Source organism: Mobula birostris, chromosome 4 (genome assembly GCF_030028105.1).
Source record: "Mobula birostris isolate sMobBir1 chromosome 4, sMobBir1.hap1, whole genome shotgun sequence".
Lineage (NCBI taxonomy): Eukaryota > Metazoa > Chordata > Chondrichthyes > Myliobatiformes > Myliobatidae > Mobula > Mobula birostris.
In genome coordinates this window covers 111,349,259-111,375,777 of record NC_092373.1, presented here as the reverse complement: position 1 = coordinate 111,375,777, position 26,519 = coordinate 111,349,259, and the positions used below count along the sequence as shown (strand labels likewise).

Below are 26,519 nucleotides of genomic sequence, written 5' to 3'. Positions count from 1 at the left end.
AGCAGTCGACAAGTCATTCATGATAGCCTGAGCCACGAGATTAAGTCACATGGGATCCACAGTGACTTGAATAATTGGATCTAAATTAGTCTTTTTGACAGCATTTGACAGAAGGTGGTGGTGGTAGTGGTAGTGGGATTGCAGGTCTGTGATCCATGGAGTTGTACAAGGATCAGTGCTGGGGCACCTGTTGCTTATTTTAGGTATAAGTAATCCTGTTTGAAAATGTAGGTGGGCAGGTTAGTAAATTGGCAACAAGACAAAAATTGGTGGAACTGTGGAGAGTGAATATCAAAGGAGACAGTGAATGTAACCATTTGGAAATTTGCTTACTTTGACCAATGGAACATGGAGGCACCTACATGAACTTCCACAGCCCCGATAATCCAGTGATATCTACCAATCTCTGAGGTTGATGCGAGAGCATCCTTTAGGAGGGTAAACCTACGGAAAGCATCTGGCCCAGATGGTGCAACTGGCTGAGTCCTGAAGGCCTGTGCTAATCAACTGACATCTTTAATCTCTTACTTCAGCAGTCACATAGCTTCTATGTGACTGAAAAACGTGGTAACCCTCCATGACTATCGTCTAGTAGTACTTACATCCATTGTGATGAAGTGCTTTGAGAGGCTGCTCATGAAACATATCAACTCTTGCCTGAGGAGTGACTTGGATCCACACTAATTTACTTACAATCACAAGAAGTTAACACCAGATGCCATTTCATTGGCTTTTCACTCAGCCCTGGAACACTTGGACAGTGAAGATGCATTCATCGGGATGCTCTTCATTGACTACAGTTCAGCATTCAACAATGGACAGTGAAGATGCATTCATCAGGATGCTCTTCATTGACTGCAGTTCAGTGTTCAACAATGGACAGTGAGGATGCATTCATCAGGATGCTCTTCATTGACTACAGTTCAGTTTTCAACACTAATATTCCCTCAGATCTATTCCCTAATGTCCATGCCTAGGCCAAGATAATCCCTTGTGTTGCTGGATCCTCAATTTCCTCACTTGCAGACTGCAGTTAACTTAGATTGGAAAAATAACTCCTCCACAATCACCATCTGCAATGGTCCACCGCAAGGCTGTGTGCTTAGAACCTTGCTCTACTTGCTTTATACTTCTGACTTTGAAGATAAGCACAGCTCCAATGCCATATTTATAACTGTAGGTAACACCATGTTTGTTGGCTGAATCAAAGGTAACATCAAATCACTGTATAGGAGGGAGATTAAAAACCTGACTGAATGGTGCCAGAACAACAACCTCTCACTCAATGTTAGCTAAACCAAAGTGCTGATTACAGACTACGGGAGGAGGAAACCAGAGGTCTGTGAGCCAGACCTCATCAGCTTATCAGAGTTGGAGAGAGTCAGTAACTTTAAATTCCTCAGCATTATCATTTCAGGTGATCTGTCCTGGGTCCAGCACACAAGTGCAATTACAAAAAAGGCATGACAGCACCTCTACTTTCTTTGAAGTCTGCACAGATTCAGCACATCATCTAAAACCGATGTCTATAAAACTTCTATAGGTGTTCAGTGGACAGTATGGAAAAGCCTACAAAAGTATTGAATACAACCTAGTCCTTCACATACAAAGCCCTTTCCACCATTAAGCATATCTACAAGGAGCGCTGGCACAAGAAAGCAACTTCCCATCATCAAGGACCCCCACTATACAGGCTATGCTCTTTTCTCCATTGGAAAGGGGATACAGGAGCCTTAGGTCCCACACCACCTATGGAATCACTTTTGAAGACTCTACGATTCATGTTCTCATTATTATTTATTATTTACTTATTATTAGTTGTTTTAGTGTTTTGTATTTGCAGTTTGTTGTCTCTTGCACATTGGTTGTTTGTCCATCTCTGTGCATACTAGTTTTTCATTGATTCCTTTGTGTTTCTTTGTATCTACTGTGAATCCCCACAAGAAAATATACCTCAGCAATATAATGGTGACATTATACTGTATGTATTTTGATATTAAATTTACTTTGAACCTTAAAACTATACAGAATCAGGTTTATTATCACTAGCATGTGTTGTGAAATTTGCTAACTTAGCAGCAGCAGTTCAATGCAATACATATTATAGAAGAAAAAATTATAAGTAAATAAACTACAGTGTATGTATATTGAATAGATTTGGATCATACAAAAAACAGAAATAATATACATTAAAAAGTGAGGTAGTGTTCATGGGTTCAATGTCCATTTAGGAATCAGATGGCAGAAGGGAAGAAGCTGTTCCTGAGTGTGTGCCTTCAGGCTTCCGTACCTCCTAGCTGATGGTAACAGTGAGAAAAGTGCATGCCCTGCATGCTGGAGGTGCTTAATAATGGACACTGCCTTTCTGAGACACCGCTCCCTAAAGATGTCCTGGGTACTTTGTAGGCTAGTGCCCAGGATGGAGCCGACTAAATTTATGACCCTCTGCGGCTTCTTTCAGTCCTGTGCAGTGCCCCCCCCCAATACCAGACAGTGATGCAGCCTGTCAGAATGCCCTCTCTTTACCATCTGAGATTGTACCAACAATGGCTGTATCATCAGCAGATTTATAGAGACAGTATTTGAGCTATGCCTAGCCCCACAGTCATGGGTATATAGAGAGTAGAGCAGTAGGCTAAGCACACACCCCTGAGGTGCACCAGTGTTGATCGTCAGGAGGAGGATATGTTATCACCAATCCACACAGACTGTGGTCTTCCGGTTAGGAAGTCGAAGATCCAATTGCAGAGGGAGATACAGAGGCCCAGGTTCTGCAACTTCTCAATCAGGATTGTGGGAATGATGGTATTAAATGCTGAGCTATAGTCAATGAACAGCATCCTGACATGTGTTTGTGTTGTCAAGGTAGTCTAAAGCTGTGTGGGAGCTACTGAGATTGCGTCTGCTGTTGACCTATTGTGGCAATAAGCAAATTGCAATGGGTCCAGGTCCTTGCTGAGGCAGGAGTTCAGTCTAGTCATGACCAACCTCTCAAAGCATTTCATCACTGTCGATGTGAGTGCCACTGGGCAATAGTCATTATGGCAGCTCACATTATTCTTCCAAAGCACTGGTATAATTGTTGCCTATTTGAAGCAAGTGAGAACTTCTGCCTGCAGCAGTGAGAGTTTGAAAATGTCCTAGAATACTCCCACTAGTTTGTTGGTACAGGTTTTCAGAGCCTTACCAGGTACTCCATCGGGACCTTCAGCCTTGTGAGGGTTCACTTTCTATAAAGACAGCCTTAACATTGGCCTCTGAGATGGAGATCATAGCGTCATCAGGTGCAGCGGGGATCTTCACAGCTGTAGTTGTGTTCTCCCTTTCAAAGCGGATATAGAAGGCATTGAGTTCATCTGGTAGTGAAGCATCGCTGCCATTCATGCTCTTGGGTTTCACTTTGTAAAAAGTAAATGTCCTGCAAACCCTGCCAGAGTTGTCGTACATCTGATATCTCCTCAAAGCTCACTTGAAATTGTCTCTTTGCCATTGAAATAGCCCCCTACAAATCATACCTGGTTTTCTGGTATAGGCCTAGGTCACCAGACTTGAATGCCACAGATCTAGCCTTCAGCAGACAACGTACCTCCTGGTTCATTCATGGCTTTTAGTTTGGGAATGTACAGAAAGTCTTTGTGGGCACACACTCATCCACACAGGTTTTAATGAAGTCGGTAACGGCTGCAGCAATCTCATCTAGGTTCAAAGACGAATCTCTGAATACAGTCCAGTCTACCGATTCAAAGCAGTCCTGTAGGTGCTCCTGTGCTTCCCTTGTCCATACCTTCTTGGTCCTCACTACTGGTGCTGCAGTCTTCAGTCTCTGCCTATACTCAGGGAGTAGAAGTACAGCTAGGTGATCAGACTTCCCAAAGTGAGGGCATGGAATAGCATGGTAGGCATTCTTGATGGTGGTGTACCAATGGTCAGTGTGTTGTTTCCTCTGGTATTGCAAGTGGTCTGTTGAAGGTAATTGCTTAGTGATTTTTTCAGACTACCCTGGTTAAAATCTCCCAAAACAATCGTGAAGGCATTAGGGTGCGCTGTTTCACGCATGTTGATCCCATTGCTCAGATCATCTAAAGCCTGACATTGGCCTGAGGCAGAATGTAAAATGCTACCAACATTTTCCCGGGAATCTCCTGTGGTAGGTAAAAAGGATGGCACTTAACTGCTAGATATTCCAGGTCTGATGAGCAGAATTGGGACAGCACTGATATATTTGAGCAGCAAGAACAGTTGATCATGAGGCATACTCCTCCACCTCTGCTTTTGAGAGACTCTATAGATCTATCCTGATGGTGTATAGTAAACCCATTGATCTAACTTGCTGTATCCGGTATGGAAGGGGTTAACCAGGATTCCATGAAACAAAGGACACACACGGTCCTAATGTCCCTCTGATTCAGCACCCTAGCTCTGAGACCATCAGTGTTATTCACCAGAGACTGCATGCTTGCCAGCAAGATAATCGGTATTGGGAGTTTAAAACCCCGTTTCCTTAAATGCACTTGTATCCCTGGCCTTCAGCCATGTTTCCTGCGTGGAATTCTATGAGGACGAGTCCGTCCCCAATCGACATCGTTTCTGTCAGTTTTAAGCAGCGATAGTTCACTTAAATGCATTAAGACACCTTTGTTGACTGTACTGACCTTGGAAACAGTTGTGCTTTTTAGCTGTATCAGGCTGAAATGAGAATATTTAATAGTATCCATACAGTAGAAGGCACAACTGTTAGGAGTGTTGCTGTAGGGTCTAAGTCCACAGCTCCCTAAAAGTAATAACACAAGTAAAGGTGGCATATGGAATACTTGCCTTCATTGGGCAGGGTACGGAGTGGAAAATTTGAGAAGTCACCCTGCAATTGTATAAAACGTTGCTTAAGCCACATTTGGAATATCATGGACAGTTTTGGTCACCACAGGAAGGATGTGGATTGAAAGATTCAAAGTACATCTATTATCAAAGTATATATGCCATATACGACCCTGAGATTCGTCTTTCCACAGACAGCCATGAAACGAAGAAAAACATCAAATGCTGAATGCACAAAAAAAACATGTAAAGGGCAATAAATGAGCAAAAAGCACCGAATATAAAATGGCAAACCACAAAGTCATCAAAAGAGTCCAGGAATGTTCAGGTTAGATAGACAGATAGATACTTAAAGATCCCAAAGGAAATTACAGTGTCACAGTAGCATCACAAGTTCACAGATATAAATATCATAAGAGAAGTAAGAAAAAATAAAAAATAAGTTACCACAAACAGTCTAACAGGATGGGGTCATCACTTCCCCGGCTATAGGTTGCCCGTTGGCATCACCCACATTGATGCCATTGCCCTAGCACACCACGCATAGAAGATTGTTCTGGTGACAACAGACTGGTAGAACATGTGAGGGAGGCCTGCATACTCCAAAGGACCTCAGTCTCCTCAGGAAGTAGAGGCGACTCTGACCCTTCTTGTACACAGCCTCTGTGTTGGTGCTCCACTTAAGTCTGTCATCCATGTGCACCCCCAAGTACCTGTAGGTCCTCACCATGAGTAGTGACAGTTCAGTTTAATTTAGCACTGACTTTGCAGAGTATGCAGAAGAGGTTTACCAGGATATTTCATGGATTAGGAGGTATTATCGATAAGAGGAGGTTTGACAAATGTGGATTATTTTCTTTGGCTCATCAGAGGATGCTAATTGACTTGAGAGAATTACATAAAATGACAAGAGGCATAGATTGGGTAGAGAGTCAGAATCTTTTTCCCAGGGTCATAATATCCTCCAAGACGGCATATCTTTATGTTGAGAAGAAAAAAAAAGGTTTTTGGGGCAGGTGCTTTTTTTTTTAAACTCCACCTTGATCACGAGAGGATAGGTGCCTGGAAATGCAGTTCCAGGGGAGGTGGTGAACACAGAAATGACAGCAAATGACAGCCATTTAAATACACAGATGACCAAGCAGGAAATGGAGAGATATAGATTACGTGTGGACAGATGTGCACTTTAAATTGGCACGATGGTTGGTAAACACATCACAGGCCAAAGGGCCTATTCATGTACTGTACCAGTCTATGTCTAAATACTACAAAAGCAGATAGCATGAATGGTTTATGAATGCAAGAGGATCAGTTTTAAAAATCTACAAACATACCTAGAGACAGCAAATGATACAATACGTTGACAATCTGAATTTATGATTTTGACTTGTAAATTTCTATGTTTGCAAATGTTCTTTAGAGCATTGAAATGAAAAGGATGTGACCTAGATAAGGCTAGTTTGGTCAAGGGTTAATTGTGAGAGCTCAATCACGATATGTTGTTCACAATGTACAAGGCTTGGAGTACAATATCAGCCCTGAGTATTAGTTATGGATAAGTTGGTAGGGATATTGTCAGAAAGATTGAGGGAAATATTAACTTTGTAGCATAATAATCAATATATTGCTATCAGAGAGGAATCATATGGAATTTTCTGCCAATATTAAGATGCCAAGTAAAAATGCATATTGTAAAACTTATCCAAATTAGGAGCTACTTCATATAGAAGTAGTAAATCTGACATCAGCTTCATGGTGAGGATAAAGTAACATAATACTTTACCCTTGGGGTGGGAAATGTGGTATTAAACTCAATAGTTGTAAAAGACCATTTGCAAGCAATAATGAGAAATATGATGAAGCAAAGATAGAGGGTTACACAGGTACTGTGCCAGTCATATACAGTACATGCTGGCAATTCTATTAATTGGTATTTTGTTTTGGTAATTACCCGGGAGATACTGAAGAACTACATAAAAATCTAATGAAGCAGCCTTTCTACATAGATAATGTTCATGAAATCAGATTTTTAGAAATATTGTGACAAGCCAGAACAATCCTGTATGCCCAGTTTATCTTCTTAATGAACAATTCTCTCTTAACAGTTAGAAAATGATTGCAGAGATACTGACCTATACCATTCTAGCCTGAGAATCTAGTTACAGGTGTCCCCCGCTTTTCGAACGTTCGCTTTACTAAACCTCACTGTTACGAAAGACCTACATTAGTACCCTGTTTTCACTTTCAGAAGGTGTTTTCACTGTTACGAAAAAAAAGCAGCGCGCGCCCCGAGCAGCCACTCTCCCTGGACTCAGAACTGCAATCTGCCCGGCATTGCTTTAACACATGCCTGTGAGCAGTCGTTTGCAAGATGAGTTCTGTGGTATCGGAAAAGCCTGAGAGAGCTCATAAGGGTGTTACACTTAGCGTAAAACTAGACATAATTAAGCGGTTCGATTGTGGTGAACTAAGTAAGGACAAAGTGAGTTTGGCTTGTGGAAACTGACGAACATGATGTTGAAGAGGTTTTGGCATCCCATGACCAAGATCTGATAGATGAAGAGAGGATGCAATTGGAAGAAAAAAGGATAACAATCGAAACCGATACTGTAGCGAAATGAACGTGAAGCAACTGCATGAGATTTTTGCTGCAATGATAAAGTACAACCTTAATTTTGAAAGGGTACGTAGGTTTAGGGGATATTTGCAAGATGGTTTGAGTCCTTACAAAGAACTGTGTGATAGAAAAATGCGCGAAGCTCAGCAGTCAAGCAAGCCTTCCACATCAGCCACAGCAGAAGACGAACCTCGACCTCTGACATCGAGGCGAGCAGAGGTAGAAGATGAGCTGCCTGCCCTAATGGAAACAGACGATGATGAGATGACACCCCAGTGTCCCACCACCCCAACTCCCAGGCCACGGACAGATACCGATTCACAGAGAATGCAACGGTAGCCAGGAGGCACACAGCACATCTTTAAGAAAAAAGCCAAAATAAACAAGCTAATTAATTAGGTGCCACCTGACACATAATTGTCGGCCCAGATCAGAGACAATGCAAGCGGCAATCGCCTCTGATCTGGGCCGACAATTATGAGCCGGGCGGCACCTGATTAATTAGCATGTTTGTTTCTGCTTTTTTCTTAAAGGTGTGCTGTATGCCTCCCGGCTACTGCTGGACCCCTGCATGCTTCACAGATCGGTATCGGTTGGTGGCCCGGAGGGTGGGGGTCACTGCACCACCCCAACCTGCGATGAGTCAGCCTAACACACCACCATCAATGTGCTCGGCGCTGACTTCCCGATTCCGGTAAGTGGTACTACACTGTACATACATTATATCTACTTTATACCGGCTGTGTATTTTTACGTGTTATTTGGTGTGATTTGGCAGCTTCATAGCTTAAAGGTTACTGGAGAGCGCTTGCGCCGTGTTTTTGCCAACAGCGCTTGCGCGAGATTTTCTGCCAACGGCGCTTGCGTGAGATTTTCGCTACGGAGAACAGTTCAGTAATGATTGTGGAAAAGTATTTCTACTTTATATAGGCTGTGTATTTATCATATCGTTCCTGCTTTTACTATATGTTACTGTTATTTTAGGTTTTATGTGTTATTTGGCATGATTTGGTAGGTTATTTTTGGGTCTGCGAACGCTCACAAAATTTTCCCATATAAATAAATGGTAATTGCTTCTTCACTTTACGACATTTCGGCTTATGGACTGTTTCATAGGAACACTCTACCTTCAGATGGCGGGGGAAGCCTGTATTTTGACATATGATAACCATAATGGCAAACAGGCAGTTTCATCTGATGTGGAGCATTTGAAATTACCATCCCAAAAGAATGTGTAATGATGATATTGTACGATTCAAAAAAATATCACATGGAACTCATTAGTCTTGAAATAATTCAAATAAATCAAAAGTAAACGATCTTAAGGCTAAAGACTAAACTAAGTAATCCCAGTTAGCACAACACATTTCGAGCTCACTAAACACCATCCATCTTCCAAGCAAAAGCCTTCTTCTATAAGGAAAGTCTTTGCAACAAAGTAACATTTAGGCTGAGGAGATCAGACTTTACTTTAGTTAACATGGCTGCATGTTAACTTGTTATTGCAATTGCACGTTACTATATTTCCTTTCCAGGCACACTGCCTTTCAGTTTAAAGGTCAGTGGTTCAAAGCATGCCCGGTATTTCAGGCGGCAATAAAGAAAGCAGCTACAGTTTACAATATGTTCAGGAAAAACTTTATATAACTAATCACCGTTTGCAATCCCAGGCCCAATCTGATCCCTGGTACCCAGCTCATTAGTGCTCAGTCCCCATCTGGTACCTGGGTCTCTGCTATCTGCTTCCAAGCCCAATCTGTTCCTTGGATTTCTAGTCAGGTGGAATACCAGGTGGACAATCTGTGAACTCACATACTACTTCAGGTTTGCAGAGCTCCACAAGATTACAATGTGGAACAAGATTTCCAAATCCTCAGAAACTGGTGTGATCACATCCCTGGCTATTCCACTCATGGAGTTTGGGCTGGCCTAGGGATTGTCAGTTGTAGTTTTCCTCCCACAGCTTCTGTTTGGAGTATGAAAAATTTGCAACCTCTATTAAAATCACATAGGAACCATTTTTCCGCATAGATACATAAGATCTCATATCCCACATGACTGTTAACAAAAGAGGGAGAAAGATCGTTAATGTTTCAGATGAACCATCTTTCAACAAAACACAATTAAATGAAATTTTATAACCTAGAATGTTAACACTCTTTGCTGTAATAAATTCAATAAGTGCAGTACTCTAAGGAAAGAGAAAAAACTTTGTTTGATATGTGGCCTTTAAGAGATCCTGAAAGCTCTTAGCTGATATTTCAGTGTGGGAGAGAGGGCAAGAAGACCTAGAAGGGGAATTCTAGTGCCTCAGTGTCCACCTTATTTCTGATCAGTGAAACTTCATTGTAAATGTGGATAAATATTTCTTGATGTTCTTTCCATATGTGGATGTCATATGGAAAGGCATGATTACATCACTACCTCAAATGCTACTCTTTCTAGCTCTGTCACTAGACACACTGTGCCATTGGGGGCCAGGACAAAGCTTGTACAGAAGCACAACCCATGGCAGCTTGAAATGCTGGCTTCTTGCTGGCAATTTTAAATTATTGATACAGAGAGAGGTCAAAACAACTATGGAGAAGCGGTCTTCACCAACTTAACCACTTTTGTTGGCTTCCTACATCATTTTCTAGACTGCAGATGATTCCTTTAATTGCAATACCATTCATACAGATTGATGATTACAGCTATGCATTGAAATAGTACAGAGAAAAGCAACAGAGTGCAGAATAAAGTGTCATAGTGAGAGAGAAAATGCAATGCAAATAGACAATGAGGTGCAAGGTATTAACAAGGGAGATTGTGATGTCAAGAGATTATCTTAACATACCAGAGAACCATTCAATAGTCGATATTGGCAGGATAGAAGCTGCCCTTGACCTGATGGTACATCTGGGTGGGTCGGGCATTTGGTTTTGCTGACTGTCAGAAGCGTAGACGGAAACACAGTGGGGAAGTGGGGTGCTGGGGGAGGCTGGTTTCTGCAACGTGCTAGGGCTGTGCCCACAACTCTCTACAGTTTCTTGCAGACTCAGGCAGAGCTGTTGCCATACAATCTCCCTCCAAGCACTTATTCCTGCTACACCTTCCCATACACCTCGTCCCTCACCTCCATTCAGCTCCAAACAGTCCTTCCAGCTGAGCCAACACTTCACCTGCTAATCTTCTGGGTTCTTCTACTGTGTCTGGTGCTCCTGATGCAGCCTCCTCTACATTTGTGAGACTCGTCGTAAATTGGGGGAGTGCTTTGTCAAGCAACTCTGTTCCATCTGCCGACAGTGGGACTTCCCGGTGGCTAGGCTTTTTAATTCTGATTCCCATTCCTGTTTTGATATGGTGGTCCGTGGTCTCCTCTTGTGTCAAGATGAGGCTAGCCCCAGGGTGGAGGAGCAACCCTTTACATTCTGCATGGTACCCTCCAACTGGACGGTATGAATATCGATTTCTCCTTCCAGTGAACAAAACTCATCTCCCTTCCTCTATTCCTCACTCAGACCTTTCACTTCTTCTCACCTGCCAATTGCTTCCCCTGGGTCCCCTCCCCTTTCCTTTTCTCCTATGGTCCACTCTCCACTTCTATCAGATCCCTTCTTCTCCAGCCCTTGACCTTTCCCACCCACCTGGCTTCACCCATCACCTTCCAGTGAGCCTCTTGCCCCTCCCACTGATATTTAATTTAGGAATCTCCCCCACCCCTTCCCTCTCAATCCTGATGAAGGGTCTCGGCCCAAAATGTTGACTGTTTACTCTTGTCCACAGATGCTGCCTGACCTGCTGAGTTCCTCCAGCATTTTGTGTGTGTTGTTTTGGATTTCCAGCATTTGCAGAATTTCTCGCGTGTATAATGAATCTGGATAGAATCGTTTCTGTAATGCATTGGAATAAAATTGGTGAAGGACAAAGGAGACATACTAAATTTCTTTAACCTCCCAAGGAATTAGAGGTTTCTTAACCATGGTCTCAATATCACTGAACCAGGATAGACAATTGGTGACGTTCATTCCTGGCGAACGTGGAGCTCTCAAACCTCTGATCTTCAGCATCACTGATGTAAAGGCACCAGCACCCCCCACACCTTCCTGAAGTCAATGACATGATCTTTTGTTTTGCTAACATTGAGGAAAAGGTTGTTGTCATGACACCATTCCACTCTCATTCCCATTCCTGTTCTCCAACTCATCATTAAGTGGTGGTAGTATCATTTGCAAACTTGTAGCTGGAGTAAGAGCACAATCTGGCTATGCAGTCATAATTATAAAGGGAGTAAAGTAGGGCGCCAGGGATGCAGCCTTCTAGGGTACTAGTTTTGAGGATAATTGCGGCAGAAGTGTTGGAATTTAGAATGTAATTCTTAGCCTATCAGCAAAATATGCTGCTGCTTATCCACTGATTATGCTCAGATTTGAACAACATTGAGAAACATTCAGCTTCAGGAAAGAAGGAAATCAAAATCACCGTCCATCAATTTGAAAGAAATCAATGCAACACCTCACTCAAATTTTCATCCAGAGTTCTATTGCAACCAGAACTGTCGTTTTTCTTTAGTTTGAAATTGCTCACTGGATAAGCAGATTGCATGCTTGCCTGGCTTCACTAGTGACAGGGTAAGTTGCCTGAAACATTACTTCTGACGTGCAACATCTGTGACACACTCATCATTTACAATCGTTAACCAAACTCCAGAGAAAAGTATGAGTATTCTACTGACCATAAATTGGGCAGTTGCAACGTTTAAAAATAATTTTGAACACCTCAGTTTTGTTAAAAGCCTGGAGTCTAAGCAATCATTTTAAAAAGACAGAAGAGTAGCAAGAGCTGACATTAAACATTTCACAAAAAGGATTTCACCTACCATTTTGCTGTAATATGTAATCAATAAAATGTAGGCATGTTACTTGCCTTTCTCTTAATATTTTGGAAACAGATGACAGTGAACCAATTTGTTATGTCAGAATGTTCACACTTCTTTTATAATACAACTTTCTAATATTTTGCAATATTCCAGCCACATCACTGAATTGTGCTTTGAAGATAATTACAATAATTTCCGTCTTCATTATCTCCTAAAAACTGTGGACCCAATCCCAATTTATGCAGCACAATACCTGGACATCTATACAGCTTCCTTGCCTGTGCAATGTCTCCTTTACTTAACCGTGCACGTTGACCAATGGCAGGCCTTATGCCATTTTCATCACGTCCAGGAAGAATGGTATCCAAAAACATACCTCTAGGAAAAGAAAGAAATGTCATTTAGTATGAAAATATTGCCACTTTATTTGCATGCATCAGAATAACGGTGATTGACAACTGATTTCCCCTCCTTATAATTTGCTGTGGCATTTAAGCATATGTTCACAGTACATGTTCACCATAAGTGTGCCACTTAGAGTATTTAGTCAGTGCTGAGTTAACGGCGTGTCCTTGCATGTGTTGCTTGTTGAGAACAAGAGTTCCTGCTCCTCATTGTTTGCTGCCTAACATATTGGAGGCCTGCAGGTGTGATTTCCTCTATATCTGGACAGAATCAACTCCAGTTACGGTGAGCAGCCCTGCTCAAAAATACTGTAGCTTCCACGGCATATTGGTCTTTAACCAGATCTCTGGAAAACATCATTGCCCATATTCTTCTGTTAAGGAAATAATTAATCCTTCAGCAAAGGAGTAAAAGTAGATAATTGGTAAAAGATCAAAGCATTCAGAAAGGCATCTCACAAAAGTCATCAGAAGAATGAATTACATGCACGTTAATGCATAAACCACAGAAGAAAGAATTAAAATAATTCACGGTCTATGTGGCCAACATCAATTTTTGTAAACTTTGAAATATTAGTATTAAACACTGTCAGGGTAAACTGAGAACAAATTGAAGGTGTTTTTTCCCCCCACTCATACCATGTAATACTTCAAAGAAATGAGTATCGAATCACTGTAAAGGACTGATTAAGGAACCTTATCTTCAGTTTAGGCTGATGATGTTTTCCATGGCAGCAGTGCTGTGGTCAAAGCATCTCACAATTTTCCACCCATTAGTTATAATAGAAGAAACTTATGTGCAATAGACTGATCTCATTCCCAGATTCCTGATCTGCATCCTCATTTTCCAAGTTCTGAACTGGGTGCAATTTTAAAAAAATTGCTCTTCGGTCTGTGATGCATTTGAGAATTCGTAATTCAAAAGATTGTCCATTCAGAACTTTACATAAGCAAACACTGAAGGTATCCTAAAAATACTATGAGTAAATATAATGAGAAGAAGTAGTCTCAGATTTAGCTGTTCTTGGAAACACTGAAATTTATATTTGGTTGCAGTATTGTCAGGGGAGGCAAAAAGTTGTGCCACCAAGAGTCAATAAATAGCAATCAGGAATGCAATTTACCAACCCCAACTTGGGTGAAGCATGATTAAATGCAGCATTCCCAGATTTGCCCACTAGAATTCAAGGAAATAGGTGTATGCCAGGAATATGGATTTCATTATAATTAGATACATCTCTCAACTCCCATCTCATCATTTTGTTACATGTTTTATCCTGGAATTGATTCCATGACTGAGTTGCATTATCTAACACTTTATGACTAACACTTTATGGCAGGTCCTGGCGCCTTAAAACCAGTGCTTCAGGTAGATGGAGCTTGTCAGCCTGGGAAGGCAGTCCATCTAAGAAAGGGAAAACTCTGATTTCAAACCTCCACTGCCTTGCGGCCATACCCACTCATGGGAAAGGCTTCGGGAGTAAACCCTGAGGACAAATCCGGAGCTGGAGTCCCTAAGGCAGTCCGACGTTGCCTTCAACCTCGTTTTGGCAACTCCTGCGACGACGCTGGTGCCAAGTTGTATCGGCCCTTGCCCTTCCCTTGGACAACATCGGTGTTGTGGAGAGGGAAGACTTGCTGCATGGGTAACTGCCGATCTTCCATACAACCTTGCTTAGGCCTGTGCCCTGGAGAAGACACTCTCTTTCCAGCGCAGATCCATGGTCTCACGAGACCTACGGATGCCACCACCACCACCATGATAACCAAGATCAATATTTATTTTAATTATTAAATTTCTTCCCTTCCATTAACTAGGTAAAAATAAATATCAGGAGAAACTATCCCCTGATCTGCTGCATAACAGTTGTGTGCTTGGCATGAAGTTAATTTAATTTGAGATGTGGAAAAGGCACAAAATGGAATATCATTACAGGGCTGCCCAACATAAACAACAAAACCCCAAACCAGCATTAATCCAAGTGAAGTTGCACCGTACTCTACTAGCTCACAGAGGAGCAACCTTAGACTCCAACCTTGAGAAGGTGTTCCTAGCATAGTGCATAATGCTGTCAAAGTCATATGCTTCCCCAAGGGAGTTCACTTCACCAGGTTCCATCTTGAGGAAGTTGTATTCCTGGCCTGCACGAAGTTAGAAGAAAACACTATTGTTAGCCATTAGCCCAACGCTACAGATTATTGCTCAAAACATTCTTCTATGACCACTACAAAAACTTACAATTCCAAGGATCCCTTTGTTTTACCAAGTTACCCCCAGCTTTCTGATTTTTGAAAAGAACAATTTTATTTTGCTTAGCATTCAACTTCCGAGCAAAAAGCTCTTCACCTACAGGTTTGGTGCACGTGCAATGCTCATGCACCAAGTCATTTCTGAACCGTACTTTAATTCTGTACAACTCTTGTTCTGAAGAGCTTTTCTTCCTTACTACGGCAATTACTGGAAGGTAGCAGATTGTGAAAAGACTGCCACAGCATACGCTAAATAATTCCCTATTCATAAACAATGTATGAATGCACCATTTATGGGGCATAATTTTTTCAATATTGGTTTGGGTTCAGCATCTTTTTTTTAAGTTTCTTATTAATGTTGGCAAATCTGGGCATTTGCGAAAACCTTCAAGGGCTTCATCAACTTTAGGTCTCTATAAAGTGGAACAACAGTGGATGCAGAAACAATATAACAACAGGTGCAGTTTCAAAGTCTTATCAGATCATTTAAATTTACCAAGTCATCCCCATCTTGTTACTTACCAAAGCATCTCCACAAGCATGTGACTGGTCAGTGTCTACTGAGCAGGCTCTTCAGGTTTTACTGGGCAGATACAAACATTTCAATACCTAACCATTTCTGTGCAGAAACGAGCACAAAGAAAACATCTTGAAGCAGGTGAGGTATCTTTTGCTAATCTTTCCTCCTGGAACAATTTTGGCTAATGCCAAATGGGTAACCTGCCTGTGGAGTCAACAGCTTGTTGAATTAATACCAATAAGAAATAATGCCCAAACTTCACACTGACTTTAGGCATTTTCATGGGCATGTGACTTCAATCCCAAAAACACACCAGTGGAATTTTAATCCCTATATTACTTCGCAAGCTCACTTATTTGAAGCATAATGGACCACAGCTGGAACTGCATATATGATTTACTGGAAGCAATTTTCCACCCTCTAATTTTGGAATATTTGAGCCCTGATATTCCAATCTAAGTGAGCTTTGATTAGAAAATTAAAATGGTTAAGTACATTGATTTGAATACGTGTCCACTGGTATATTTTCAGCTGACTGATCGTAATATGAAAGAGGACTGGAAAACACACTATTGTCTATCTGTTAAATGCTCTTACATTGTAAATTTCAAAGCTCTGTAATTTTGGTTGTTGCTGGCACATGAAAGGTGATGTTAGACTTTTGTTTATTTATTTATTTATTTAGAGATACTGTGAGGAACAGGCTCTTCCGGCCCAATGAGCTCTGCCCACCCCCAACCTAACTACTTAACACTAGCCTAATCAGAGGAAAATGTACAATGACCAATTAACTTACTTAACCTGTACATCATTGGAATACTGGAGGAAACTGGAGCACTCGGAGGAAAACCATGTGATCACAGGGCGTACATACAAACTACTTACAGACAGCACCAGAATTGAACTCTGAAATCCAGCACCCCGAGCTGTAATAGTGTCGCAGTAACCACTACGCTATCGAGGTGCCCCAAGGTGGTTTCTGTGCAGGAAAAGAACCTCCCAGTGTGGTGAAGTACACCAAAATCCTAGGTTCATGCTAGTCATGCTTTGGAGCCGTCATCCAATTTCATCAGTCACATTAGTTACTAAAAACACACTTAAGTGACACTCATTTGAGTAAAGTATCAGGGGTATTCTAGCACCTAAAACCATTATTTCAGAAACAGTCAACAGCTTGATACAAAATTGGGAAAACAAAGCATTCTATTAAAAATAAGAGACGACTGAAATTTGAGATTTGATTCCAAATTGGCACAACATGGATTAAAGTTCCTGGAGTTTATTTGTAATAGAATGATAGCTTAAATAGAAACATTGGATCCAGGAATAAAGTGACTCTCAATTAATCATGTTTCACTGTTCAGCAACTGTGCATTTATTGCCAAATCTGTACATGCCTGCACAGTTAAGGTTCTAATTTATCTCGTATAAACTTAGTAAATTTAGAACCACTAACTCTTGATTCTAGTCTGTATTGTATAACTAAAGTGATATTTAACTTGACTGATCTGCTGTGAAAACAGATACATTAGCATGATGTTAATGGAAGGATGGTTAGTGCAAAATGATTAACAGTGTGCACAAAACTGAAAAAAATGGAGGGTTAAATTACACAATTCAAACTGGTTTGAATATTTTTTTTCTTTTTAGCCTTCTTGTCTTCACACTAAACAGGGGAGTGGTGAGCACTCATATGATCTGATCCCAAGCCAACAATTTATATGTAATTTGGAGGAGACATGAGATAGTGAACATTGCTCTATGGCCAGCACCTGGACTGTACAATGTTTCTCTTTATTTGCTGCTGGCTGCACACCAGTCAGGAGCAGGAGGGACAATATTTTCCCCATAAATGGAAGGAAGAGACCTGTGGTTATCATTTGGGTGGCCTGGTTCTGGGTGACAGAGGAGGCAAATAGCAAGAGCATCATGTCATGGTCTCACCTCCACTACATAATGATTTACTCTTCTTCTTCTGATAAACATGATTACCCTGAAACATTAACTCTGATTCCCACTGTACAGGTGCTGCCTAATCCACTGACTGGTTCCAACATTGTCCATTTTTACTTTTGTGCAATAAACTTGTCTTGCCACATTTACTCAAGTACATCACTTCTGCCATCATATTTCAATGACTTATTTTTATGTACATCTTCACCCACCTTCTAATACATTCCATCACCTACATGAATACCACTGCCTCAGAACAATCTGCATCCACTGTTTGAAGTCATTCAAGGCGTACTCTTTCATCCCATGTAGAAGAACATGGAACATTCATGTAAGAAGAAGAGATGACAGATAGACTGCCATAAATTGTGCAGCAACCAGAAACATAAGAAATACAATGGATGTGGTACAACCGGGTCCCCCTCAGTCAGAAACAGAGACTGGGAACCTCAGATAACTGGCTATACACTACTGACCTATCTGAAATAATTAAGAATTAGGGAGATTTTGGATCTCCCCCTCCCCCTCCCACTTTCAAATCTCTTACTAGCTCTTCCTTCAGTTAGTCCTGACGAAGGGTCTCGGCCCGAAACGTCAACTGTACCTCTTCCTAGAGATGCTGCCTGGCCTGCTGCGTTCATCAGCAACTTTGATGTGTGTTGCTTGAAATTCCAGCATCTGCAGAATTCCTCGTGTATGCGTTTTTAAATCAGAATTAGATTCAGATCAGATTTGATATCACTAGCATGTCACGAAACTTGTTAAATTTGCAAAAGCAGTACAATGCAATATGTGACATATATATTAAATAGATAAATTAAAATAAGTAGTTCAAAATCAGAAACTATATTAAAAAAAGTAATGAGGTAGCATTCATGGGTTCAATGTCCATTTAAAAATTGGATGGCAGAGGGAAAGAAGCTGTGCCTGAATCACTGAGTGTGTGCCTTCAGGCTTCTGTACCTCCTTCCTGTTGGTAAAAATGAGAAGAAGGCATGCCCTGGGTGAAGGGGGCCCTAAATAATAAACACCACCTTTCTGAGGCACCAATCCTTAAAGATGTCTTGGATACTACAGAGGGACCTCAGTGGAACAATAGGTTGTGAAATAACAGTATGTGGGCCATATCCAGGGTCCATAGCAAGAGATAACTGCTTCCTTAATCAGAATGACTGATACCACCGTAACATTTGTCTTGCAACATGTGAATTAATTTTATAAACTATTCCTGTTTATAATGCCTGAGTTAAATGGTACTAGCCCAGAAGTGGAATTAATATCCCAGCAGCTTGGAGTCCAGACCTCCACATACAGCTGACACTTCAAGTAATCCATCTAGTTCCTCAACAAAGCAACTTTGTCTCTTGACAGCTAAGTCTGACTGTGCAAAGATTCAGGCTACTTTAAGAAGAGCACTAACATCCCAGCACTGAAGAAAAATAAGACAACATGCCTCAAAAGACTAAAACGTATTAACATCAGCTTCCGAGACAACTTCAACCCACTTTAATTCGCATACTACCAAAACAGATCTATGGCAGAAGCCAATTTCAGAGCATCAGGACAGTAAAGACAGCAAGGCTTGACTACAGCTCCACCTTCAATGCTATAATTCCAACTGATCTACAAGCTGTGAGAGATGGATCACTGTCCTATGCAACTGGTATCCTTGACTTCCTGACCAACAGCTCACAAACAGGAAGAATTGCCAGCAACAGCCCTGCCACTGGTACTCCACAAGGCTGAAGCCCCCTACCCTACACACTAAGCACTCATGACTGCATGGGCATATTCTACTCTAACTCCATCACAAGTTTGCAAACGTAATAGTCTACATCTCCAATAATGAGTCAAGAGTTCAGGAAGGATATAGAGATGGCTTTGTCATGACAACAAGCTGTCCTTCAATACAGAAAACTTCAGTGAGTTCAGGAAGATGGGTGGTGCCCACGATCTTTATATCAATGATGCTGAGGTCAAGAGGGTTGCCAAGTTCAGATCCCAGGAGTGAATATCGACTACATGGATTCCGCGGCCAAGAAAGTTCACCAGCACCCTCCTTTCCTCAGAAGGCTAAGTAAATTTCTCATGACCCCTTTGACCCTCACCAATTGTTATCAATCCACCAAAGAAAGCATCCTATTCATCAGCATCATGGCTTGGGATGGCAAAAGCTTCTCGCCAAGAAACACAGAGAATGGTGGACACAGCTCAGCACACCAAAGAAATCAGCTTCCACTCTATGAAATTTGTTTTCACTTCTTGCTACCTCAGTAAAGCATCCAGGATAATTAAATATCCCAGCTCACCCCACTCAGCACATTCTCTCTGCTCCACTCTCCCATCAGGTAGAATACACAAAAGCCTGAAAGCACATACCACCAAGATCTAGTGCAGCTTCTATCCTGAGATTATTACCTGTCATGGCTGAAAGATTATAGCAAGGAGCTTAATATCCAAGGAAACACACTGCATCAAACGGACAGGCAGGTAGGCAAAGGGGGTGGGTTGACTCCATTGTTAAAAATGGAATCAGATCCTTAAAAAGAGGTGACATGTTATCAGAAGATGTAGAATCCTTGTGAGCAGAGTTAAGAAACTGCAAGTGCACCTGATGGACGTTATATACAGGGCTCCAAACAGTAGTCTGTATGTGGGAAATAAATTACAATTGGATGTAAAAAATGCATATAAAAAAGGCAATGCTACAATAGTCATGGGGATTTTAATATGGAGGTAGATTGGGAAAATCAGATTGGTGCTGGATCCCAAGAATGGGAATTTGTAGAATGCCTACAAGATGGTTTTTTAGAACAGCTTGTGATTGAACCCAGTAGGGGAAAGACAATTCTGGATAGGGTGTTGTGTAATGAACCTGATTTGACGAGGGATCTCAAGGTAAAGGAACCCTTAAGAAGCAGTGATGATCATATGATAGAATTCACCTTGCAGTTTGAGGGGGAGAAGATAAGGTCAGATTGATCAATATTACAATGGAGAAAAAGAAATTACGAAGAGTGAGGGATCAGCTGGCCAAAGTAAAGGGACACCTGCATGGATGATGGCAGAACAGCAATGAGTGGAGGCTCTGAGGGCAATCTGGAAGGTGCAGGACAGAGATATCTCAAAAATGAAGAAGTATTCTAAAGAGAGGATTAGGCAACCATGACAAGAGATAAATATTTGCTATAATATAGCAAAAGTAGTGTTAAGATAGAGGATTGGGAAGCTTTTAAGAATCAACAGAAGGCAACTAAAAAGGCTGGAGAGAAAAGATGAAATACAAATTTTAGCTAGCCAATAATATCAAATAGGATACCAAAGGTTATTTCAAATATATATAGAGAATAAAAGAGAGGTGAAAGTGGATATTGGACCACTGGAAAATGACACTGCAGGGGTAGTAATGGGGGACAAAAAATTGGATGAACTTAATAAATATCTTCCTTCAGTCTTCATTGTGGAAGACACTAGCTGTTTGAGAGAAATTGGAGGAGTGTCAGGAGAAGAAGGGAGTGGAGTTGCTATTACTAAAGAGAAGGTGCTTTGAAACCTGAAAGGTCTGATGGTAGAAAAGTCACATGGACAAGATGGACTATAGCCCAGGGTTCTGAAAAAGGTAGCTAAAGAAACTGTGGAGGCATTAGTAATGCTATTCCAAGAATCACTAGATTCTGGAATGGTTCCAGAGGACTGGAATATTGAAAATGTCATTCCACTCTTTAAGAAGGGATGCAGGCTGAAGAAAGGAAATTAAAGGTCAGTTAGACTGACATCAATGGTCGGGAAGATATTGGAGTCAATTACAAGGATGAGGTTTCATGGTACTTGGAGGCATATGTTGAATTAGGCCAAAGTCAGCATGGTTTTCTTAAGAGGAGATCCTGCCTGACAAACCTGTTGGAATTCTTTAAGGAAATAACTGGCAAGAAAATCAAAGGAGAGTCAGTGGAATTTGTTTACCATGTCATTCCATGCCTATACCTTGTCAAGACCAATCACATGGCTATCCTACTCACAGGTTACAGTCGGGGACTAAGGACCATTGCACCAGTACTGAGGGCCAAGAAGGTAGTATCAAGGGAGGATGAGGAGTACTTAGAGGATTGCTTTATTTGAGGGACTTAAACCAGGTCAGCGTGAAGAAGTCTCTGACCAACTACCACCAACAGAACCAGAGAAGCTAACAGACTGGATCACTGTTACAACACCATCAAGAATGCTTACCTTGCCATCTCATTCCTGCATTTTGGCAATTCTGGTGAGGACCACAAAGGTACAGTCAAGGGAGGTGGAGGAGGGGTTATAGGACTGCATTGAATCAGTAAGCCAGATAACATTCATTGTTGGGTCTGAATGAATACACCACAATTGTCACTGACTTCATCAAGACTTGCGTGAAAGAGTGATAACCAGGAGATTCGTATTCTGCTGAGGGCTAGATCTGTAGCATTCTAGACCAGTGATCCAGAATTATACAAGAAGTCCAGATACAACCTACAGAGGCTATTTTAAGAGCAAAGAAACAATTCCAATTGAAGTTAGAGATGAAGTCTGATGCATATCGTCTCTGGCAGGATTTGCAGGTCATTACTTCCCACATGGCAAAACCTAACATTATGAATGTCTGTGATACTTCACTCCCAGATGCGTCAAAGGCCCTTTATGCATACTTGGAAGGGAAAATAAAACTACACCTGTGTGAATCCCTGTGATTTCTGTCTCCGAGATCACCAAAGTGAACTCTCTCAAGACTAATGTCAAGAGGGTGAGCTCTCTCAAGGCATCAGGCTCCGGTATGGCACTGAAAAGCTGTGCCACCAACCGGCGAGAGAGTTCAACAACATCTTTAATCTCTCACTGCTGCAGTTGGAGGTTCTTACCAGGTTCAAAAGAGCAACAATTATAACAGTGCGCAAGAACAGCAGGGTGAGCTGCCTCAACAACTATCACTCACAATCAACTGCTGCTTAAGCAAGGGCATGAACCCACTGCAGATTGAATATCACAATAGGTCTACAGGAGATGCACTCTCACTGGCTCTCCACTCAGCCTTGATCCACCTGGACAATAGCAATACCTACATTCGGCTGCTGTTTATTGATTACAGCTGAGTGTTTAACACCATCATACCCTCAGTACTAATCAACAAGCTCCAAACACTTGGTCTGTGTACATTCCAATGCAGCTGGATCCTTGACTTCTGTACTGGACGGCAACAGTCGGTGCAGATCAGCAATAACATCTCCACCTCAAACAACACTGACAATAGTCTCAAAGGTACGTGCTTGGCCTATCGCTCTACTCTCTCTACAGCTGTGTCTGTGTGGATACACAGAACTCAAATGCCATCTATAAGTCTGCCAATTAACAGCTATCGTTGGCAGAATTTCAGATGGTGACAAGAAGGTGACAAGAGTGAGATTTGCTGGTTGTATGGTGTCACAGCAACAACCTTGCATTCAACATCAGCAACTCCAAGGAATTGATTGTGGACTTCATGAAGGAAAAATAGACTGAACATAGAAGTCGTCGAAGGATCAGAAGTGGAAAAAGTGAGGAGTTTCAATTACCTGTTGTCAACATCTCTGAAGATCTATACATTGGGCCAACATGTTGATACAGTTACAAAGAAGGCAAAAGAGGGGCTATATTTCATTAGAAGTTTGAGGAGAATTGATAGGTCACCAAAGACTCTAGCAAATTTCTATGATATACCACGGAGAGCATTCCAACTGGTTGCATCACCATCTGGTATGGAGGGGCCATTGGGCAGGATCAGAAAAGGTCGCAGAAAGTTGCAAACTGAACCAGCTCCATCATGGGCACTAGCCTTCCCAGAATCAATGACATCTTCGAGGAGTGATAGCTCAAAAAGCCAGCATCCAGTTTTAAGGACCCCCATCACCTGGGACATGCCCTCTTCCTACCGCTACCAACAGGGTGCAGGTACAGAGGCCTGAAGACACATGCTCAATGTTGTAGGAACAGCTTTTTCCCTTCTGCCATCAGATTCATGAATGGGCAATGAACCCTTGTACACTACTTCACTCACAAAATGCTGGAGGAACTCAACAGCTCAGGCAGCATCTATGGAAGAGTAAACAGTTTTGGGCTGAGACCCTTCATCAGGACTGGAGGGAAAAAAGAGAAGTTAGACCTGCCCACCTGCTGGGTTCCTTCAGCATCTTGTGAGAGTTGCTTGGATTTCCAGCTCTGCAGATTTTTGCTTGTTTGTGATTACACTACCTCACTATTTTTCTGCTCTCTTTTTGCACTACATATTTAATATGATTTTTATATATTTCTTATTGTAATTTATACGTTTCTTATGTTTTACACTGTACTAACACTAAACAACAAATTTCACAACTATGCCAATGACATTGAACCTGATACCACTTCTGAAGACAAATTTTTCAGTGTACTTCAGTACATGTGACAATAATAAACCAATTTATTGAAAGGATTTGTGGGATTGTCAGGATCTTTAATGCTCAGAAATAATTGGCTAAAAGCATCACAGCTATCAGAGCAGAGATATGATGGGCTGTCTCCACCTCTTCTGAAGCCACGGAGATGCCCCACAGACGTGCAAAATGATAAGGTGTGCTTTTGTATTTCCATGAACAAATAAAAAGGCATTTCATGAGATGTTATGTTGGTGATGCAGTTTCTATTTCAATTATTGAGCATAACCTCGATTGCTTGGAACTTCCTCTATTCACGTCCACTGGTATGTTCTGAACACTAACTGGCACTTTCAATTGCTTTATGTCTATTGCTAAAATACTCTGTCCCAACTTCTCCAGAAACAAATTCCTAACTTGTGACCTCTATCACTTAAGAGGCAATAGGAATTAATCTCAAACAAGTAGGTTTCTCTCTGAGTTGCATACTTTTCTGAGCTTGAAAATATATCACCAATACTTCATTATTGCTGGTTCAAAGTCCAAGAGCACCCTCGTAACAGCTGTGTGTGAGAGCCTTTAGCACAAGGACTGCAGCAGGGCAGACAATTCTCAAAAGGGCAATTAGAGCATCCACATCCCACCGATGTGTTTCCTTTGGTGGGGGCGTCTAAGACCAAAGGACACAGCCTCAGAATAGTGCTTTTTAACATGGTGGATTAATAACACAGCTTACAGCTCTCATTATAGTGTTCTTGTGGAGCACCATATAGATGTCACAATAAATCTCCAAACTCCTAAGAGCCAGACCCCGCATCTTTCAGACACTCAGAGGTTCCAACTGTTGGAGTGGCCCAGCATGGCAGATCCCAGAGAATCAAGCACGTACCTACTTCTCATGGCTGCTCGTTAGCTGTGATTTAATTACAGATAATATTGTCCCTGGCTGCTGCATCAGTGCCAAAATCGGCAGCTTATGTGCACCTGATGGCATCCACTAGCTGTCTGATTACAATTGGAAAGACAAATCTGGGAGCCGATTCATCACATTCTTTGCCATTCCGGGAGGAACTGACAATATTTACATACATTCATCCTTGTCATACAGCCATCTGAGATAAACTTAACATATTTCCCACAAAGGTCCAGAAAGGACCAAGGACAGAGATTCTGTTCTAAAGCTACTTTCACAGTGACATGGAATGCATTTGTAGATGATCCACCTGGGGGTTCCCTTCATTAAGAAATCTGCCAAACCGTGCAACTGTCTGCATTTTATCAATGTGAACCTACAGAAATACTGTTCTTTCAGATGGATCAGAAAGAGGAACTTGTGTCTGCAAATCCCAAGCACTGGTAATGTCACATGTGACATTGATGTCACTCCATTGACTCCATACCTGCCATTCTCCATTCTGTTCTGCTCACTGCTGTTCTCCTCTCTATCCTCCAGATGTCTCTTGTGCACCTAAAGATCCTACCTCAACACTACATTACATTGTAAGTAACATCTCCAGGATATGATACACTGCACAAACCCAACCACAGCCTGATGATGTCAGCTTTTTAAATTCTCTGGCATTCACAAAAGATCGGCATGCATTTGAAATGAACAATAGACAAAGCTGCTGTGGACACCAGGAAATTAGTTCTGACAGAAGATCTTTGGTCTGGATTGTTAACACTGTTCCTCTCTCTAATGTCAGCCTATGGTTTTTTTTGTGTGTTTTCCTCCTTTGTAATAATGTGTAACCTGACTTAGAAACTCAGTCTTCCCTTTCCCTTATTGAGTCCAAGAAACCCATGTTGGAGACCTTGAATTCACATTCGTGTTAAAAAGTTAATCTGAAAATGACCTGATTATCATGACTTAATGACTGAAATATTTCTTACTAATGATCAACCTGTCTGCTATGAACAGCAGTGTCAGAGATAGTTCAATTTTATGGTACAGTGAAAGTTAGTGGAAAACCTGTTAAAATTCCTCATGAGTTCAGGAAGCAGCACCAATGTAGTTTACTGCAATTTCCCCCGAAACTCATGCAAACTCTCTCTTCCTTTTCCAGATCTTCGTTCAAAATTCAAAGTACCTTCATTATCAAAGTACGTACACTATATACACCCTTGAGATTTGTCTTCTTGCAGGCAGCCACAAAACAAAGAGACAAAATAAAACACATTAAAAGAAAACATACACCATGAAAACCAAAAATGTGTGGAAAACCAGAACAAATCATGAAAACAATAAACATATAAACAAGTAACACGGAGAACATTAACCACAGAGAAAAGAAAGTGAGTCCACAGTCACAGGGCCAGATCCCTGCTGAGAAGGGTGAAGCCAGTACAGGAGCCTGATGGCTACAAACCACAGCCACGGAGCCAGTCCATCCCGAAGTGAGTGCCGATGGTTGCAGGCCACAGCTGCAGAGTCAGTTCAGCGCCGAGGCAAGTAAACCTTGCGGAGTAGTGAGCTGAAAACTGGTTCATCCTTTTCCCTCAGCCTTGGCGCCTTAATCTTTTTAATCTACAAACGTTTTTTAGCTTGGTGTTTAAATTGTCCAAACATCAGTTCATTTTTCGCTATCAGGGCCTACCTCCGCCCCTTCGATCCAGCCCCAAGTGTGCTCTACGCTCCAGCAATGGTCACCATGGCTGTACCTGCATTCCCATGTGTCCAGTTTGCTGAATC

At 41.6% G+C, this 26,519-nt stretch overlaps 1 protein-coding gene across 5 annotated transcripts in view; it reads right to left on the bottom strand.

Moving 5' to 3' along the window:
- tll1 (tolloid-like 1) overlaps positions 1-26,519 on the bottom strand; it is a 414,821-nt gene that overhangs the window by 184,320 nt on the left and 203,982 nt on the right. For all 5 annotated transcript variants that reach the window (XM_072255927.1, XM_072255931.1, XM_072255928.1 and 2 more), the window contains 2 exons: positions 14,731-14,836; positions 12,544-12,668 (listed from right to left, as the gene is read on the bottom strand). In XM_072255927.1, the coding sequence (XP_072112028.1) occupies positions 12,544-12,668; positions 14,731-14,836 (231 nt within the window). The remainder of the gene's footprint in view (positions 1-12,543; positions 12,669-14,730; positions 14,837-26,519) is intronic.